Source organism: Aegilops tauschii, chromosome 1 (genome assembly GCF_002575655.3).
Source record: "Aegilops tauschii subsp. strangulata cultivar AL8/78 chromosome 1, Aet v6.0, whole genome shotgun sequence".
NCBI lineage: Eukaryota > Viridiplantae > Streptophyta > Magnoliopsida > Poales > Poaceae > Aegilops > Aegilops tauschii.
This window is the reverse complement of record NC_053035.3, coordinates 41,584,431-41,605,997: the sequence shown is the minus strand read 5'-3', so window position 1 is coordinate 41,605,997 and position 21,567 is coordinate 41,584,431. Positions and strand designations below refer to the sequence as shown.

At 49.2% G+C, this 21,567-nt stretch overlaps 1 protein-coding gene across 1 annotated transcript; it reads left to right on the top strand.

Moving 5' to 3' along the window:
• The first annotated feature begins 18,395 nt into the window (after window positions 1–18,395).
• LOC109749665 (putative germin-like protein 2-1) lies at window positions 18,396–19,862 on the top strand. The gene is made up of 2 exons (XM_020308619.4): window positions 18,396–19,081; window positions 19,188–19,862. Exons 1-2 carry the CDS (start codon window positions 18,970–18,972, stop codon window positions 19,721–19,723), a joined length of 648 nt encoding a protein of 215 aa, XP_020164208.1. The 5' UTR covers window positions 18,396–18,969; the 3' UTR covers window positions 19,724–19,862.
• The last annotated feature ends 1,705 nt before the right edge of the window (window positions 19,863–21,567 follow it).

Below are 21,567 nucleotides of genomic sequence, written 5' to 3'. Positions count from 1 at the left end.
TTTGGCAGTGACTTGATCCGAAGTTTCATGATCACTATCATAAGCTTCCACTTCAATTGGTGTAGGTGCCACAGGAACAACTTCCTGTGCCCTGCTACACACTAGTTGAAGTGACGGTTCAATAACCTCATCAAGTCTCTACCATCCTCCCACTCAATTCTTTCGAGAGAAACTTTTTCTCGAGAAAGGACTCGTTTCTAGAAGAAATTACTTTTGCTTCCAGATCTGAAATAGGAGGTATACCCAACTGTTTTGGGTTTTCTATGAAGATGCATTTATCCTCTTTGGGTTCGAGCTTATCAGCCTGAAACATTTTTCACATAAGCGTCGCAGCCCCAAACTTTTAAGAAACGACAACTTAGGTTTCTCTAAACGGTGTCGTCTCAACGGAATTGCGTGGTGCCCTATTTAAAGTGAATGCGGTTGTCTCTAATGCTTAACCCATAAACGATAGTGGTAATTCGATAAGAAACATCATGGTATGCACCATATCCAATAGGGTGCAGTTATGATGTTCGGACACACCATCACACTATGGTGTTCCAGGCGGTATTAATTGTGAAACACTTTCCACAATGTCTTAATTGTGTGCCAAACTCGTAACTCAGATACTCATCTCTATGATCATATCATAGACATTTTATCCTCTTGTCACGACGATCTTCAACTTCACTCTGAAATTACTTGAACCTTGCAATAATTCAGACTTGTGTTTCATCAAGTAAATATTCTCAGCATCTACTCAAATCATCTGTGAAGTAAGAACATAACGATATCCACTGCATGCCTCAGCACTCATTGGACTGCACACATCAAATGTATTACTTCCAACAAGTTGCTCTCTTGTTCCATCTTACTGAAAACGAGGCCTTTCAGTCATCTTGCCCATGTGGTATGATTTGCATGTCTCAAGTGATTCAAAATCAAGTGAGTCCAAATGATCCATCTGCATGGAGTTTCTTCATGCATATATACCAATAGACATGGTTCGCATGTCTCAATCTTTTCAAAAACGAGTGAGTCCAAAGATCCATCTACATGGAGCTTCTTCATGCGTTTTATCCCAATATGACTCAAATAGCAGTGCCACAAGTATGTGGTACTATCATTACTATCTTATATCTTTTGTCATGAACATGTGTATCACTACGATCGAGATTCATTTTAGGTGCAAGACCATTGAAGGTATTATTCAAATAAATAGAGTAACCATTATTCTCCTTAAATGAATAACCGTATGGCGATAAACATAATCCAATCATGCTTAACGCAAACACCAAATCTCGATGGTAGAGGGAGCATCGATGCTTGATCACATCAACCTTGGAAACACTTCCAACACATATCGTCATCTCACCTTTAGCTAGTCTCCGTTTATTCCGCAGCTTTTATTTCGTGTTACTAACACTTAGCAACCGAACCGGTATCTAATACCCTGGTGCTGCTGGGAGTACTAGTAAAGTACACATTCATATAACGTATATCCAATATACTTCTGTCAACCTTGCCTGCCTTCTCATCTACCAAGTATCTAGGGTAGTTCCGCTTCAGTGACCGTTCCCCTCATTACAGAAGCACTTAGTCTCGGGTTTGGGTTCAACCTTGGGATTCTTCACTAGAGCAGCAAATGATTTGCTGTTTCATGAAGTATCCCTTTTGCCCTTGCCCTTCTAGAAACTAGTGGTTTTACTAACCATCAACAATTGATGCTCCTTCTTGATTTCTACTTTCGCGGTGTCAAACATCGCGAATAGCTCAAGGATCATCATGTCTATCCCTGATATTTTATAGTTCATCACGAAGCTCTAATAGCTTGGTGGCAGTGACTATGGAGAACCATCACTATCTCACCTGGAAGATTAACTCCCACTCGATTCAAGTGATTGTAGTACTCAGACAATCTGAGCACATGCTCAACTATTGAGCTTTTCTCCCTTAGTTTGCAGGCTTAAGAAACTTGTCAGAGGTCTCATACCTCTTGACGTGGGCACTAGTCTGAAATCCCAATTTCAGTCTTCGGAACATCTCATATGTTCTGCGACGTTTCAAAAACGTCTCTTGTGGCACAATTCTAAACCATTAGCATTACGCACTGAACTATCACGTAGTCATCAAAACGTGTATGTCAGATGTTTCGCAACATCTACAGACGACGCTGAGGTTCAGCACACCGAGCGGTGCATTAAGGACATAAGCCTTCTATGCAGCAATGAGGACAATCCTCAGTTTACGGACCCAGTCCGCATAATTGCTACTACCAACTTTCAACTAAATTTTCTCTAGGAACATATCTTAAACAGTAGAACTAAAGCGTATGACATAATTTGCAAAGACCTTTTGACTATGTTCATGATAATGAAGTTCATCTGATTAATGAACTCCCACTCAGATAGACATCCCTCTAGTCATCTAAGTGATACATGATCCGAGTCAAACTAGGCCGTGTCCGATCATCACGTGAGACGGACTAGTCATCATCGGTGAACATCTCCATGTTGATCGTATCTTCTATACGACTCATGCTCGACCTTTCGGTCTCTTGTGTTCCGAGGCCATGTCTGTACATGCTAGGCTCGTCAAGTCAACCTAAGTGTTTTGCATGTGTTCCGAGGCCATGTCTGTACATGCTAGGCTCGTCAACACCCGTTGTATTCGAACGTTAGAATCTATCACACCCGATCATCACGTGGTGCTTCGAAACAACGAACCTTCGCAACGGTGCACAGTTAGGGCGAACACTTTCTTGAAATTATTATAAGGGATCATCTTACTTACTACCGTCGTTCTAAGCAAATAAGATGCATAACATGATAAACATCACATGCAATCAAATAGTGACATGATATGGCCAATATCATTTTGCTCCTTTGATCTCCATCTTCGGGGCACCATGATCATCTTTGTCACCGGCATGACACCATGATCTCCATCATCATGATCTCCATCATTGTGTCTTCATGAAGTTGTCACGCCAATGATTACTTCTACTTCTATGGCTAACGCGCTTAGCAATAAAGTAAAGTAATTTACATGGCGTTATTCAATGACACGCAGGTCATACAAAAATAAAGACAACTCCTATGGCTCCTGCCGGTTGTCATATTGATCGACATGCAAGTCGTGATTCCTATTACAAGAATATGATCAATCTCATACATCACATATATCATTCATCACATCTTCTGGCCATATCACATCACATAGCACGTGCTGCAAAAACAAGTTTGACGTCCTCTAATTGTTGTTGCAAGTTTTTTACGTGCCTTGTATAGGTTTCTAGCAAGAACGTTTCTTACCTACGTAAAATCACAACGTGATATGCCAATTTCTATTTACCCTTCATAAGGACCCTTTTCATCGGATCCGTTCCGACTAAAGTGGGAGAGACAGACACCCGCTAGCCACCTTATGCAACTAGTGCATGTCAGTCGGTGGAACCTGTCTCACGTAAGCGTACGTGTAAGGTCGGTCCGGGCCGCTTCATCCCACAATGCCGCCGAAACAAGATAAGACTAGTAGCGGCAAGAAGAATTGGCAACATCTACGCCCACAACTACTTTGTGTTCTACTCGTGCATAGAAACTACGCATAGACCTAGCTCTGATACCACTGTTGGGGAACGTAGCAGAAATTCAAAATTTTCTATGCATCACCAAGATCAATCTATGGAGTACTCTAGCAACAAGGGGAAGGGGAGTGCATCTACATACCCTTGTAGATCGCGATGCGGAAGCGTTCAAGAGAACGGGGTTGATGGAGTCGTACTTGTCGTGATCCAAATCACCGATGATCCTAGCGCCGAACGGACGGCACCTCCGCGTTCAACACACGTACGGCGCAGCGACGTCTCCTCCTTCCTGATCCAGCAAGGGGGGAGGAGAGGTTGATGGAGATCCAGCAGCACGACGGCGTGGTGGTGGAAGTAGCGGGATCCCGGCAGGGCTTCGCCAAGCGCAAGCGGGGAGGAAGAGGTGTCACGGGAGGGAGAGGGAGGCGCCAGGGGCTAGGGTATTGCTGCCCTCCCTCCCCCCCCCACTATATAGGGCCAAGGGAGGGGGGGCGCAGCCTTGGCCCTTCCTCCAAGGAAGGGTGCGGCCAGGGAGGAGTCCTTCCTCCCCAAGGCACCTCGGAGGTGCCTTCCGCCTTTAGGACTCTCCCTTTTTTTTATCTCTTGCGCATGGGCCTCTTGGGGTTGGTGCCCTTGGCCCATATAGGCCAAGGCGCACCCCCTACAGCCCATGTGGCCCCCCGGGGCTGCTGGACCCCCTTGGTGGACCCCCGGACCCCTTTCGGCACTCCCGGTACAATACCGATAAAGTGCGAAACTTTTCCGGCGACCAAAATAAGACTTCCCATATATAAATCTTTACCTCCGGACCATTTCGGAACTCCTCGTGACGTCCGGGATCTCATCCGGGACTCTGAACAACTTTCGGGTTACCGCATACTGATATCTCTATAACCCTAGCGTCACCGAACCTTAAGTGTGTAGACCCTACGGGTTCGGGAACCATGCAGACATGACCGAGACGTTCTCCGGCCAATAACCAACAGCGGGATCTGGATACCCATGTTGGTTCCCACATGTTCCACGATGATCTCATCGGATGAACCACGATGTCCAGGATTCAATCAATCCCGTATACAATTCCCTTTGTCTACCGGTATGTTACTTGCTCGAGATTCGATCGTCGGTATCCCTATACCTTGTTCAATCTCGTTACCGGCAAGTCTCTTTACTTGTTCAGTATCTCACATCATCCCGTGATCAACTACTTGGTCACATTGTGCACATTATGATGATGTCCTACCGAGTGGGCCCAGAGATACCTTTTCGTTTACACGGAGTGACAAATCCCAGTCTCGATTCGTGCCAACCCAACAGACACTTTCGGAGATACCTGTAGTGCACCTTTATAGTCACCCAGTTACGTTGTGACGTTTGGTACACCCAAAGCATTCCTACGGTATCCGGGAGTTGCACAATCTCATGGTCTAAGGAACTGATACTTGACATTAGAAAAGCTCTGAGCAAACGAACTACACGATCTTGTGCTAGGATTAGGATTGGGTCTTGTCCATCACATCATTCTCCTAATGATGTGATCCCGTTATCAACGACATCCAATGTCCATGGTCAGGAAACCGTAACCATCCATTGATCAACGAGCTAGTCAACTAGAGGCTTACTAGGGACATGGTGTTGTCTATGTATCCACACATGCATCTGAGTTTCCTATCAATACAATTCTAGCATGGATAATAAACGATTATCATGAACAAGGAAATATAATAATAACCTATTTATTATTGCCTCTAGGGCATATTTCCAACACTTCGGGCACTGGTGGCTAGGGTTCCCCAGTATCGCCCGATGTCGGTGTCAAAACTGGCGGATCTCGGGTAGGGGGTCCCGAACTGTGTGTCTAAGGCGGATGGTAATAGGAGGCGGGGGACACAATGTTTACCCAGGTTCGGGCCCTCTCGATGGAGGTAATACCCTACTTCCTGCTTGATTGATCTTGATGATATGAGTATTACAAGAGTTGATCTACCACGAGATCGTAGAGGCTAAACCCTAGAAGCTAGCCTATGGTATGATTGTTGTTGTCCTACGGACTAAACCCTCCGGTTTATATAGACACCGGAGGGGGCTAGGGTTACACAGAGTCGGTTACAAGGGAGGAGATCTACATATCCATATTGCCAAGCTTGCCTTCCACGCCAAGGAGAGTACCATCCGGACACGGGTCGAAGTCTTCAATCTTGTATCTTCATAGTCCAACATTCCGGCCAAAGGATATAGTCCGGCTGTCCGACGACCCCGTAATCCAGGACTCCCTCAGTAGCCCCTGAACCAGGCTTCAATGACGATGAGTCCGGCGCGCAGATTGTCTTCGGCATTGCAAGGCGGGTTCCTCCTCCGAATACTCCATAGAAGATTTTGAACAAGGATAGTGTCCGGCTCTGCAAAACAAATTCCACATACCACCGTAGAGAGAATAATATTCCCACAATCTAATCTGCTGACACATTTTGCCGCATGACATCACACCACGGCCCGGTCATTATTCGAACCTTTTTCACAACCAGCCGCTGCACACATCGCGAGGCGGTTTCCTTGGCACGTCTTGTCGAAGCAGAGATCGTGTCCCCTTATCACGGGATTCTCATCAATACGGGTGTGGGTAACCCAACCGCACCATCAATTACAGCGCTTGGGGAATAAGCGATTTTACCAGGTGAGTGGGGAGGCACATCGCCTCTTCCACCCTTATAAAGGGACAAGGATTCACTCTTTTCACCCACGCCTTCTTCCTCCTTGCTCATCCACTCTTGCGCACTCGAGCTCTAGCGCCCAAGTTCGCGTTTTCCTCCTCAAACCACTCCAAGCATGTCCGGAGCGGGAGGCAAGTGGATGGTCTCCTCCGTCACGGAGGAGAACATCACAAAGCTACGGGGAGCCGGATATCTAGCCGCGGATATCGCACACCGGCTTCCAGATGCGGGGCAGATCATCCCTACGCCAGAGCCCCATGAGAGGGTAGTTTTCCTTACCCACTTCGTCCGCGGACTGGGATTTCCCCTCCACCCGTTTGTCCGCGTGCTCATGTTCTACTACGGGCTGGATTTCCACGATCTGGCCCCCAATTTCATCCTCAACATCTCGGCGTTTATCGTCGTGTGCGAGGGCTTCCTCCGCATCAGGCCCCACTTCGGCCTATGGCTGAAGACCTTCAATGTTAAACCGAAGGTGGTGGTCGGTCAGCAAGTAGAGTGCGGAGGCGCCAGGGTGGGCAAAATGCCTAACGTCACCTGGCTCGAAGGCTCCTATGTGGAGACCATAAAAGGGTGGCAATCGGGGTGGTTCTACATCACCGAGCCGCGCGACACCAACTGGGTGGCGGCCCCCGAATTCCGATCCGGAATCCCCACGCGGCTCACCTCCTGGAAAGAGAAGGGTCTGTCCTGGGGTTCCCCGGTGGAGCTGACCGAACTCCAGAAATGCATCAGAAACATGATGAGCAAGAAAATCAAGCTCGTCAACGTGGTCCAGGTCATGCTCTTCCGCCGGATCCTCCCGTGTCAACGACGGGCATTCAATTTGTGGGAGTTCGACCCGGCCGAGCACCAGACGCTGCGAGAGCTCTTCGACACGACGCACAAGGACGTCTAGAAGGTGTTGTTCAAGGGCACCGAGGTACCTCCTCCCTTACCGAGGACCGCGGACTCAGCGCAAAGCGTCCTGCCAATCCGGTGAGTTTTTCATATCTCATAGGATGTTTATTTTCCCCAGTTTAATCATGTGTGGGATCTAAGCCTCCATGCTATTTAACAGGACTGGGTAGAGACAGCGGAGCAGATCAATTGCCCAGCCCCCTGCCTGAAGATCCTGCAGATGCTCTCCTAACGAAGATGCTGGTTCCGGCGCCTTACGAGGTGCCGGTGAAGAAGGCCAAGAAGAAGGCCACGGGGACCCGAAAGGGTCTCCGGCGCAGGGTTATATCGGACTCATCGTCCGAAAACTCCGAGGCGCACTCTTCCCACGAAAACGAGGAGGAGGAAGAGGAAAGTTCTCCCCCCCCCCCAGCCGGGGGGGGGGGGGACAAGAAAAGGAAGGCCGCCCCAACCGGGGAGGCCGAAGGGTCCAAGAAGGGAAGGACCCTCCTCCCGGACTGCTCCACGACGGCCGCCTACAGCGACGACGAGTGGTTGCCCAGGGACAAGCCCCTGGCAAAGTCGTAAGTATCCGGATTCCATAGTAATTCATGGTATGTTTTATTGCACTGCTTCTCATCACGCCGAACATGATTATGCAGTCCATCCCGAGCCCATATCGACGTATCTTCGTCGGATGGTTCTTTGGACCCGTCGGATATGAATAGCGATTCACTTCCGACCACCTCCACCCCTCGCCCTATGGACAACGTCGAGGTGTTGTCTCAAAGGGCAACGAGCCGAGGGGAGGTAGTCCTGGAGGCGCCTCAAGGAGACGTTCCGGACCCTGGGCGCAAGGGGAGCAAGACTCCCATGGGCTCCGAATTCGGCCCCCAGCCGAACACTGTGCCGAAATCTCCAGTGGTTCCGGACTCTGTCAGGCGACCCCCCGTTAAGAGGGGCAAGCCGCCTGTGCCGGTGGCCTCTGTCCATCCAGAGGCATCGGACAACTTGCTGGAAGCGCTTCGCGGCGCTTCCATTGACGAAGAACACCGCACTATCATGAGTGCGGTGGTCAAGAAGGTTCAGTCTGCCAAGAACGGACTGACTGAAGCCTGTGCCAGCCTCCTAACAGGCTTTGAGGTAAGTGACCAGATTATAAGAGAATGTTACCTCATAGACACTAGCCCCTGATGCTCTGTTCGGCGTTTGTGAAGAAAGGCCGAATAGAGGATCAAATAATAACTGCAGGAGTCTAATCGAAATATGTCTATGTGCATATGCAGGCTTCACTGCTAGCCGCTGCCGCACGTACTGCGGAGGTCGCCGCACTAAGCGGGACCTTGAGCGGTCCAAGGAAGAGCTCGGCCTTGCCAAAAGGCAGCTCGAAGAGAACAAAGGTAAGTTATACCCCGTCTGTATGTTGATAAGAAAAAACAAGGGTGGTTGCTTAGATCATAGAAATCGTCATAAATTTTGCCAGGGGCCACGACCGAAGGGGCGACCCTGAAGAAGGCGCTGACCGAGGCAAAGGACAAGGCGGCCAAGGAGCGCATTGAGCGGGAAAAACAAGAGGCCCGGGTGGGCGAGGTGTAGCAAGAGCTCCAGGCTCTCGTCAAGAAACACGAGTCCTTGGAGCTTGACTCGAAGACGCGAGAGTCCGAGCTTGCGAAGGCCCTCGAGAGCGCACAACATGCCAAGGCCGAAGTCCAAAAGGCCCTCCAGGAAATTGAGACGGTTAAGAAGATAGCTACGGGTAAGGCATTCAGTATGCAAAGCAAGCATGTGAGAGAAAATTTCCTTTTACTTACCCGAGTTCGGAGCTCTCCAGGAGCGTTCGCAGGTCTACCCCGCAGTGTATCAGATGCCGCGGAATTCTACCGGGCCGAGGAGGGGAGCTCGACGGAGAAGTTGTTCTGGTCTCAGTATACTGGGACCGAACACCCTATATGCCCTTGAGCGACCAGCTGAAGCAATTGGTCGAGCTCCACAAGGCGGCCGAACAGGCCATGAAGGGTCTTATAGTCCGGATGTGGCCTGGCGATCCCCTGCCTGATAGCTACTTTGGCCTGGGGTGAGGCGGCTTGTGGATGCCTGCCCGCGGCTTGACGTCACAAATCAGTATGTCTACATCGAGGGCGCGCGCAGGGCTTTTGCCCGAGCAAAGGTGCACTGGGCGAAGCTGGACGCCGAGAAGCTGATGAAGGAGGGGCCGCCAGAAGGCAAGGAGCATCGCCACCCCGAGATGTATTATAACAGTGTCCTAAAGGGTTCTCGCCTTGTGGCGGAGGAATGTACTAAGGATGTAATATTCGAATGAAATGTACTCGTGCGATCCTGTAATATGAAACGAGTTCAGTTGTGCTATGCAACGGTTGTGAATTTAAAATATTACCTTATGTGCGGCCGTTTATAAAATCTGAGAGTTGGCCAGTCGTCGGCTTCTGCCCCCATGTAACTAGTACTGAGGTGTTCAGGATAAACCTGAGCACTCTTTATCCCAATTTTGGGTCCTTCGAGGGAGGTGTTCAGCACAACGAACCAGGCAATCGGACTATAAGGCTTTATCACTCTCACTTAGCCATAGAAGTCTACAATTTTAAATTTTGGCGAAGCCCCTGGTATTCGGAAGGCCGAATTTGGGGCACTATATACGCCTAAGTCGGGCAAGGCCGACTCCTCGCCCGAAGCGGAAAAAGTCTTTAAGGACTTGAGACCTCTCGAACAGCGACCAGCTCTCGCCTTATCATGAGAGTCAGTTTTCGGCTTTCTCTACTGAGGTGCTCGTCCGGAAGAACCGGGACACAATCGCAGTAGTTCTCCCAGCGCTACCTTAGCCGATATTGCGGAACGTAAGGTACTGAAACATGGGAGCCGGGCAAACCCAACTATTGACCCAAGACATGATTCGGAGTTGATGCATATAATGCTATAAGTTAGGGGTGCCGCACTGTCGAAAGTGTTCGGACTTCTCACGCCGTATTATGGGGTATACTGAAGCCCCTGGCGTACTGGTCATACCAGAATGTACGGGTGCAAGTTGTCATAAATAAACAGACAAGAAAAAGAAAGGGTAATGCAATAATAGACTAATGCTATGCATTGTTATTTAAATAATACGTCGAAGCGTACTGATACAAGTAGTGCAATAAGCAAACAATAGGACTATTTAACATGTCCTATCCAAGGGTAAGCTGCGTATGGGTATTAAAAATGGGTACTTCGATTGTTATCAGAGACCACCTGGGGATTCCCTTGTACGTCTTAGCTTCTTGCCTCCTTGGTTGTTCCTTCCCGTAATGTGTCCAGCAATCAGACTGCCAGAAAGGGCTTCCAGAGAGTAAGGTCCTGAAAGAGAGGAAATGATAAAGGTATACAGCCCCTGGGGCGGTTGAGCCTCATTGTGAGACGTGCCCTGGTCGTGCCCCCGCCTGTGCCCATGGTATTTTTAGTGCGTAATTATGTACGCGCGGCACAGATTTCGTCGCTTGACTAGGACTTGGATGGGGGCCGAATTGCTAGGCAAGCTCTGAACGTGCCAGGCGATCCTATTGCAGGTTACTCCGGACTCGCTTGAAGGTGTCCGGGGGCTTTATCGCCGAATTGGTGGTTTGCCTTAAAAGGCTGCTTTGTGCCTCAGCTGCGAGGGCCGCAGTGTGCTCCTCCGCGCGGAGCGAGCGTTCTGTGTTTCCATTGACTGTTATAACCCCACGAGGTCCTGGCATTTTGAGCTTGAGGTATGCATAATGTGGTACCGCATTGAATCTCGCAAATGCGGTTTGCCCGAGCAGTGCGTGATAGCCACTGCGGAACGGGACGATATCGAAGATTAACTCCTCGCTTCGGAAGTTGTCCGGAGATCCGAAGACCACTTCCAGTGTGATTGAGCCCGTGTAATGGGCCTCCACACCTGGGATGACACCTTTAAAGGTGGTTTTAGTGGGTTTGATCCTCGAGGGGTCTATACCCATGTTGCGCACTGATCCTGATAGAGCAGGTTCAGGCTGCTGCCGCCGTCCATAAGGACTCGAGTGAGGTGAAATCCGTCGATGATGGGGTCAAGGACCAGTGCGGCAGATCCGCCATGACGGATACTAGTGGGGTGGTCCCTGCGATCGAAGGTGATCGGACAAGAGGACCATGGGTTGAACTTTGGGGCGACTGGCTCCATCGCATAGACGTCCCTTAGTGCACGTTTCCGTTCCTTCTTGGGAATGTGGGTTGCGTATATCATGTTCACCATTTTCACTTGTGGAGGGAACCTCTTCTGTCCTCCTGTGTTCGGCGGCCGGGGCTCCTGCTCGTCGTCGCTATGTAGCCCCTTGTCCCTGTTTTCGGCATTCAACTTGCCGGCCTGCTTGAACACCCAGCATTCTCTGTTGGTGTGATTGGCTAGCTTATCGGGGGTGCCGTGAATTTGACACGAGCGATCAAGTATGCGGTCCAAACTGGACGGGCCCGGATTGCTTCTTTTGAACGGCTTCTTCCGCTGACCGTATTTAGAGCCGCTGAATCCGGCATTGACTGCCGTGTCCTCGGCGTTGTCGCCGTTGTTGCGGCGCTTGTGTCTGTTACGACGCGGTCTGTCGTTAGTATCCTTTGTATCTGAAGTACCATGACTTCTTGATGTGTTGTTGCTACGAGCCAGCCAGCTGTCTTCGCCCGCGCAAAAGCGGGTCATGAGTGTCGTGACAGCTGCCATAGACTTCGGCTTCTCCTGGCCGAGGTGCCGGGCGAGCCACTCGTCACGGATGTTATGCTTAAATGCCGCTAAGGCCTCTGCATCCAGACATACGACAATTTTGTTTTTCTTAGTTAGGAACCGGGTCCAGAATTGCCTGGCCGATTCCCCTGGCTGCTGAGTTATATGGCTCAAGTCATCAGCATCCGGTGGTCGCACATAAGTGCCCTGGAAGTTGTCAAGGAATGCATCTTCCAAATCCTCCCAACTGCCAACGGAGTCTGCTGGCAAGCTATTCAGCCAATGCCGAGCTGGTCCTTTGAGTTTTAGTGGGAGGTACTTGATGGCATGTAAATCATCACCGCGAGCCATGTGGATGTGGAGGAGAAAATTCTCGATCCATACCGCGGGGTCTGTTGTACCATCATATGATTCAATATTTACGGGTTTAAAACCCTCTGGGAATTCAATATCCATTACTTCATCAGTGAAGCATACGGGGTGTGCGGCGCCTCTGTGCCGGGCTATATCACGACGCAGTTCATATGAGTCTTGTCTGCTGTATTCGGCCCGGCCGGATTTGCTTTTAGTGTATCCGGCCTGACGGTCATCGTCCCGCATTGGTGCGCGCCCCCGTGATCCGTAGATCGATCTTGCATGTTTTGTCTTGTTTTCCAATACGTCTCGCAGGTCCCGCGTGTTTCCCCGGGCCTTGGTATTTTTGTTTGATTGGCAGCGGGGTGCGGGCTGGACTTCGGGCTGAAATGCCTCTCTGTCTCGGCCACGGGGTGGCCGATCAGCCGCATCATACGCTGGTGATGTAGGTTTCAATGCTTCCTCCTCGAGGTGAGGTAGCAACCTGCGCTTTGGATAGCTCTTGGTTGGGCGCTCGAGTTCGTATTCCTCGGCTGCCAGGACTTCGGTCCATCTATCCGCTAGCATATCTTGATCAGCTCGAAGCTGTTGCTGCTTTTTCTTCAGGCTGTTTGCCGTGGCTATAAGCCGGCGCTTGAAGCGTTCCTGCTCGACGGGATCCTCAGGCACGACAAATTCTTCGTCGTCGAGGCTCACTTCGTCTTCGGAGAGAGGCATGTAATTATCATCCTCTGATTCTCCGTTTGCTGCCTGTTCTGGAGGGCTAGCTTGTTCATCCTCCCGCTCGAGGTCTGGCTGGAGGGGATTATCGTCGTCTTCGGCACTATCCGGAGCGTTATTGTCTCTTGTGCCGGTATCGCTGCTTTTGCTATGGCGAGACTTAGAGCGGCGCCGATGATGTCGATGCTTGGGTTGCTTCTTGGAGGGATTATCCTCCGTTGTCTTGTCGCCATCCCCTTCTTTGGGGGTGTCCACCATGTATATGTCATACGATGAGGTGGCCGTCCAGCGCCCTGTGGGCGGTGGTTCTTGTTCGTCTCCTGCATCGTCGTCCATACCGTCGATGTCTTCGGAGCCGAAGTCGAGCATGTCGGTTAAATCATCGACAGTGGCTACTAAGTGGGTGCTGGGTGGGGCGCGAATTTCTTCGTCGTCCGCATCCCATTCTAGCCGGACATAGTTCGGCCAAGGGTCTCCCGACAGGGAGAGAGACTTCAACAAGTTTAGTACGTCGCCAAAAGGCGAGTGTTGAAAGATATCCGTGGAGGTAAACTCCATGATCGGTGCCCAATCGGATTTGATGGGCACGGACACGAGCCGCTTGGGGTCCGTGGCCGGGGACGAATCCAACGGTTCGGCAACACGGGTCTCGTAGGAGGTAAAGTCAGTATTCGGCGCTATCGCCACTGAGTGTGCGGCCTCCGTGGCGGGGTCCATCCACCCGTCCATAGATGGCGCAATTTGTTCCGGATTGAGGGCCGGAGTAGTTGCAGGTGTGATCTCCCGAACACAGTCTGACGGCAGAGCTAAATCATGCTCGTCGTGATTGTGCGGCGCACCTGACATGGGCTCGAATCCGTCGAAGATCAAGTCTCCGCGGATGTCGGCAGTATAGTTCAAGTTTCCAAACCTGACCTGATGGCCAGGGGCGTAGCTATCGATCTGCTCCAGATGGCCAAGCGAGTTAGCCCGCAGTACGAAGCCGCCGAATACAAAGATATGTCCGGGGAGGAAAACCTCACCCTGGATCGCGTCGTTGCCGATGATCGAAGGAGCCATCAAGCCTTACGGTGACGGCACAGTGGAACTCTCAATGAAAGCACCAATGTCGGTGTCAAAACCGGCGGATCTCGGGTAGGGGGTCCCGAACTGTGCGTCTAAGGCGGATGGTAACAGGAGGCGGGGGACACAATGTTTACCCAGGTTCGGGCCCTCTCTGTATGATTGTTGTCGTCCTACGGACTAAACCCTCCGGTTTATATAGACACCGGAGGGGGCTAGGGTTACACAGAGTCGGTTATAAGGGAGGAGATCTACATATCCGTATTGCCAAGCTTGCCTTCCACGCCAAGGAGAGTACCATCCGGACACGGGTCGAAGTCTTCAATCTTGTATCTTCATAGTCCAACAGCCCGGCCAAAGGATATAGTCCGGCTGTACGAGGACCCCCTAATCCAGGACTCCCTCACCCGATGCGCGCGACACGGGCTGTTGTCAAAACCCGACCGTGATCACACCATTTCCCTCATGCTCAAGGTCGATCGTGGCAAGCCGCGATTTGGAACCATGCAACCAAGTCGTCCGCCTAGTTGCCGTGAGTTAATTACATGTCAGTACCACATTTGGTGCAGTGGTGGTGAATTGATACCATTTTGTTAATTTTTACATGACAGTATCAAGTTTGGGGCTGGCTGTTGCAAAAAGGGCTAAACTCTGTATTTCTATGTATTGACGTTGAAACTGACAACTCGGACCCGCATGTCAGGTGCCACACTGGCCAATCGGCAGGCACCCGCACGCTGAATAGGACCGGTCTAGCTCGAATCGGACCAGGCCAATCGTTCTCCTCTCCTCCTCTCTTCTTCCTCGAACCCTAGCTTCCCCGCGCATCTCTGCGGCGATGGCGGCGGCGACGGCAGGGCAAACATTCCTGTCTTCGGCAGTGCTACGGCAGGAAGGAATCGAGGGCGGGCTACTCCAACCTCCATTGTTGTCTTCCCCATCTCGGGCACGGCTCCACCCTAGAGCCTTCTCTTCCTGAAAGCTTCACATTTTTGCGAGCCGCTCCTAGCCCACCACCGGCCACCCTGGCTGCGGCGTCCACCTTCCCGCCGCCGGCCATCCGGCCATGGCATCCACCTTCCTAGCCCCTGTGGTCGTCAGCAACCAATGATCGTCATGTTGCTCAAGGATCTAAACTTCCAGAAAGGTCAAGCTTTCGAAGAAGAGGTATGGATGTTATGGGGTGTACGAACCAACTCCGCCGCCTCCCTTGGATTCCTCTAATGGTGCAGTTCACCAGATCCAAGATCAGGCTCTCTGCTGAATCAGTGTCTACAATTCTCCTGGCTTGTTTCGGAGGTCATGCATCTCTCTACAAGGTACAACAGCTTTAAAATTGGTCATTCAAGTTCTTTGTTTCCTCCAAGGAAGTTGGACAATCGATCATCAAAGAAGGTAACATATCTCATCCTTTTCAACATCAACTTCCTACTATTCGGCAATGGAGGCCCAAACTCAGAGGCAAAGCTTGATCTTTTCCTGCAAGAGAAGGCAGACGAGTGGACACACATTTTTATCAATCAACATAGAAAATCTTATGCCCAAGTGCTTAGATCTCCTAGAATTTTCCATGATCATTCCAATCACAACGCTAGAACTGAGCATTCTAGCCCTATAATTCCTCCCTCTAATCTCTCCCTCAATATTAATCTCGGTCCAGAGCCATCAAGAGAGATCAATGCCAAGGAGGGAAATCAACTGATTCAAACTAGGGTCAATGGGCCTTTTGCTCATCATGTACCATTCATGTGCACTGCCTTCTTTCGGGCCATTTGAGGCCTAGATGTACAAATAAATTAAGTGTCACGTCTACAAACTGTGGGGACACATTGCCAAAGATTGCTATAACAAGTCGGCCCTAACCCAAGCCCACCATCAGCCCCAACTCTAAGCCTGCATGCAGCTTCTGCCTCCAGGCCCATTTGATGCTTTGATCCTTCCCAAGAAATTAACATGCAACAATCCACTGTTCCCGCGATTCCTATCAATCAACCCGTTGTCAGTGCACCTACCTAAAGTAATTTCACCCCCGCTCTTCGTCTCCCCCCTCTAACGGTAGGCATCCATCTTCATGACGACTCTCTGCATTCCACCAACACTACCTAGAACTTCCCTCTTGTGCTCATCGACTTACCTCGCCCCTCCTCCAACCCGGCAGCAACCTCATCACCGTCGGCAACCATGGCCACATTCCCTTTCGATCCTACCCCATTCAAAACTGCAGGTCATCAACCTATCGCGGTGGATGGCAGACCGGCTAGGGTTCGCGTTGCGGCAGGTGCAATGGCTCCAACACACGAAGAATGGGTGATTGCCACCATCACGCCCATGCCAAATCTGCCAGTGCATTTCAACAATATCCGTGAGGTAACCGCTGAATTTCTGACTGAGGCTAAGCGTGTGGGGTTTTCAGATATTTTCCCTTGTCCATTTGGGCAGGCATATGTCAAATTGAACAGTAGCTTTGACAGAGATGAGCTAGTTCAAAGGGGTCCGTATCCATACACTGATGTTCATTTCATATTTCAAAAACACAATGAAGGAATGAAGTGGAGGGGTTTCACTTTGAGTCATCCGACACTTGTTACATGTATTAGTCAATGATTCGATTATGTCTGACTAGGTGAGGGCTAATTCACTTTTAGTTCAACTACGAACCAACAAGGTGACAGCCATTGCGGTGCTGAGCAGCAAAAATTCTGGAGTGATCACCATAGCCAATATGTTGTTTGGATCGAATTCATCCATCTCAGGTGATATACTTGCCAAAGCCTTCCAGGTGGACAAGAAGATGGTCGACCATATTCAAGCTTGGTTCTAGGAATACACCACATGATTTGTTTATTTGATTCATTAATTTGTTATTTGATTGAAGATTGTAATGCATGTTTCTTTACAATGTAATACCATTACATGGTTATGCTAATTCAGATTTCATGTGAGAAATTAACAATAATGTTCTCAGTTGTTTCAATTATTATTATTTTTGTCCTCTCCACTAGTAAATTAAAGGTGAACGATGAAATGGGTCTTGGTTGACCCCATTGCAATCCTCCAAGTTTCATTATAGTTGTGTGTTTCTTTAAGTCACTTGTTTTAAAATAGAAATGATTAAGGGTTCATTATTTAATCAAACATTTTATCTAACTAAGTAATAATCATCATCATGAGTTATGACAAGGCATGGACAATGCCTAGTGTTCACTATGGTTCATTTGAAAACTTATCCATGCCATTTCTGAGGGTATCATCCCATCCCATGATTGTCTTGAAAATCACTTTTAAAAATGACTAGGTAGCTAGCGTTTTCTGACCCAAAAAAACGCCGAGATACCTAGCGTTGCGGACCAGATAAGAAACGCCGAAGGCGCTGGCGTTTCTGGCCATCACTGAAACGCAAGGACCATGGCGTTGCTGCCCTCTTCTCTCTCTCGATGTCAGCCTGGCTATAGACTAGAGTGAGAGGGAGAGAAAGACGTGAGAGATGGATGGGAGGACATGACCTTTTTCAGGGATGGCAGTAGCACTCATGCATGGCAGCTAGCGCATGTAGCTCTTCGTATTTGGGCATTCATGCATGCTGTGTGCGGCTGCTCATGCAGCCACTTTTTATGTGCATGTGGATGAACAGCCTAATTAATAAGGCTAATTATTGCCTGTTTCGTGTTCTTGTTGTTTTGGTCTGTGGGACCAATTAAACCGGATGGAGAAAGTACTAGTCATCCACATACAGTTCTTTTTTTGCTACGCGCATGCCCTTCTCTCACGTATTTCTCTCCCTCTCACTCTAGTCTATAGCCACGCAACATGTCACATCGAGAGAGAGAAGAGGGCAGAAACGCCATGGTCCTTAGCGTTTCAATGATGGCCAGAAACGCCAGCGCCTTCGGCGTTTCTTACCTGGTCGGCAACGCTAGCTACCTCGGCGTTTCTTCTTTGGTCAGAAACGCTAGCTACCTCGGCGTTTCTATGTTGGGCAGAAACGCCGCGGGCTGTGGCGTTGCTAAAAGAGTCAGATCGTGAAATACTTTTATGTCGAGTTTAGTTTGTGACAAAGTTTGCTGATAAGGTCAGAACAGTGATTTCGGCCTGTTTACAAGTTAGCCCTTTAATAGTGAGAAGGTCGTTTTGGTGACCGAGCTCACTGGAGCTTGAATATTTTGGAAAAAATCAAAATTCATACTTTCCGGTTTGAAAAAATCTGGAAAAGAATTGTGTAAGTAAACAAGGATGTTATTTGTATGTGTGTAAATTTTTAGGGTGAAATACCTTGAAATGTGATATGTAAAAATAAAAACAAATTCATGGCCTGGAAGGATAAATAGTACTATCATCTATTAGAAAGCCCTAGATTTATTTTTTTGCACACCCCTCATTTCAACGTATTTTGCCCTGAAATTTTACACACATGTGTGTTATGCCTTCATAAATATCAATATTTTTCAGAATTTTTTGAAACATAAAATATGAATTTTAATGAAATTTAAATTTTGAATTTGGAGGTCTCCTTGGGGGCCGGACTCCAAAAGCAATTTTCATTTAATAATGTGTTTAAGCCTTTAGGTTGATGGCTGCATCGCCAAGTTCCGTCTGGTTCAAGTGTGGAGACATGACACAAGACAAGAGAGCTAGTACAAGCTACGAATATGACCTGTTCAAACCATACAGAGAAATTAAAAGAGAGGCCATACAGAGAAATTAAAAGAGAGGGTGAGATCTATTAGTTGGCCGTCACAGGAAGGCCGGCCAGGAACACGCTTTAGACTTGGGAATTAGAAAGCTAGTGAAGACCATTTCCTTCCACATGCGCACCAACAAAACAAACACAAAAGATCTTCCTCCATGTCCCTATATATACTGGTCTCCTCCAACCCTTTGAAGCATCACTGTGCAGCCCGAGCGCAAGCAGTTCTTCTCTCTTCTCTACCTGATCAAACACACTTGATTTAGTGAGAATCAACGTTCGCATCCAAATGGCTTCAAAGTTTTTCCTCCTTGCCCTGTTGGCTTTGTCAGCTTCTCATGCTCTTGCCTCTGACCCGGGCCAGCTTCAGGATTTCTGCGTCGCTGACAAGACATCTCAAGGTATGTACAATTACACATTCATACGTGCAGTGAAATGTTCCTAGTTACTTATTAGTGCCAATGCATAGTTGTTAATTGCTCGAAATCTGTATATGTATATGTGCAGTTTTTGTCAATGGATTCGCATGCAAAGACCCAAAGACCGCAGTGGTAGAGGACTTCTACTTCTCTGGCCTCCACATGGTCGGGAACACGAGCAACAAGCAAGGCTCCGTTGTGACTGCAGTTAACGTGGCACAGATTGCCGGGTTGAACACTCTGGGTGTCTCATTGGCGCGTGTTGATTATGCACCCTATGGTCAAAACCCACCGCACCTTCACCCTCGTGCAACCGAGATCCTAACAGTGTTGGAAGGCTCACTCTATGTTGGTTTCGTGACTTCGAACCCTGAGAACAAGTTGTTCTCAAAAGTTTTGAACAAAGGGGATGTGTTTGTGTTTCCGCAAGGGCTGATTCACTTTCAGTTCAACATCGGAAACAACGAAGTGATAGCCATTGCGGCGCTGAGCAGCAAGAACCCTGGAGTGATCACCATAGCCAATGCGGTTTTTGGATCCAAGCAAACCATCTCAGATGATATCCTGGCCAAAGCCTTCCAGGTGGACAAGAACATCGTAGACCATATCCAAGCTCAATTCTAGATTGACATACATCTGGTGGTTTGATTCATTTGTTCCTTAACTAAACATTCATTATGTGTGTTTCTTTACGATATCGTTCTATTTGTATGGTTATGTTAATTGAGATTACAGAAGAAAAGGAACAATAATATGTGGATTATGTACAACGTGTGGCCAAGGCAAAGAGACCTAGTGGTGACCAGACATCTCGTGCATGCACACGGACAATTCAGCTCTCAAGTATATCTGTATATGGTCACACTAACTGCTGAAGTGCTGATCAGCAAGAAAAGCAGAGATACTGATCATTGGTGTGTGCAAAGATGTAAGCTAATAAAGAACGAAAATGTTATTGTGTTGTTGTATGCTTGGAGTGTATGTCCAATCGAACGTTTTTCATGACAGTTTATGTTGTCACGAGGATAGGAAATTTCTTCAGCTAGCACGGCAAATCCTGACAGAAAAATGAATTGGACGAATTTTCCATGATTGCTAAAGAAAGAAAATTGTCATCCTTGAACAACATAAATTGCTGTGGAAGGCGTTCGATTTGTCATCTGGTTATCAAAATCCAAGAACGAGTCAATAAATAAAAAGGCAGGAATCAGGCGATGTTTCTAGTGCCTCGCTCATAATTCATGTTCCGATTAATGTGGAAATTCAACCCATGGACGAAAAGAATATGCATATCAGACATAGCGCCATGCGCAGTGCCTGAATATGGCAATACAAAGGATGAACTGAGGTCATCTTGGTTTTGTGTGGAATTGATCGATCAGGCACCACCTTGAGAATCGTTTGTCGCCCTGGCGCGGAGCCTGGCGGAGACGACGGTGGCGCAGATGGACAGGACCATGCCTACGAGGAGGAACACGACGGGGACGATCGCCCTGTTGTAGTAGTTGATGAGAGCCTGCTCCGCTTGCTGCCCGCCTTCCCATGTGGTCACCCGGACGTAGCGCAGAACGTCGTTGGTCGCGCCGAACCCGGCGCCGACGCCGCTTGCCAGCACGACGCTGATCACCTGCGCGTCGTAGGGCAATTGTCATAACCATAACCAAAGGGAATCAGGAGCTTTTGCACGAGAAATGACGGTATATGTAGCAACTCACTATGTCGGCGTGCATGCTGATGTCGAGGATGATGGCGCTGGGTATCGCCCTTTTGCTCTTGCACAGCAGGTACATGGCGACGGGTATCTGCAACACGCTCCCCGCCGTCCCCACGACGGCCGACACGACCACGTACCTGCACGCGCGCCATGCCATGCCACATCAGAAATCGTTCCGTATATACCTCTCAGAGGAGAGAGTAGGATATGGTGCTACATTGGAGACAGATGAGTACATACGTGTAGCTCTGGAGCTTGTAGGGGTCTTGTGTATAGTCCCACTGGATGTAGTTGGCAAGAACGAAGCGCACGGCCATGAGCAGGACGGCCATCATGAGCAGCCGCGCCAGGAGGCCGGCGGCGATCCACCCCGTCCGCCGTGACACCGCCATCTCGATCCAGATTGCTCTCTCGTGCTCTCGATCGGCGCACTTATAGCTACGGTACTTACTTGTAGCTTGGTTTGAGCCGGCCGAAGACAGACGCGCGGACAGAGACGGCCGCCGTCGGGGCGTGGTTTGTAGCTTGTCTTATTTTCGCTTCGGGTATGTATGCACAGCTGCCTATCCGCGCCATTTGTCACCGAAATGTCCGCCGACGCAAGGGCGCAGCAATTTCACGGACGCGGACACCGCAAGGTCTTGCTCTGTACGTAGCTGCCAAAGAAAGCTACATATATGTTGCTAGGAAGCTCTACAGCGCGACCGTGGCACAAGAGCAATGCTACACGTCCGACGCTTTTTTCATCCAACGT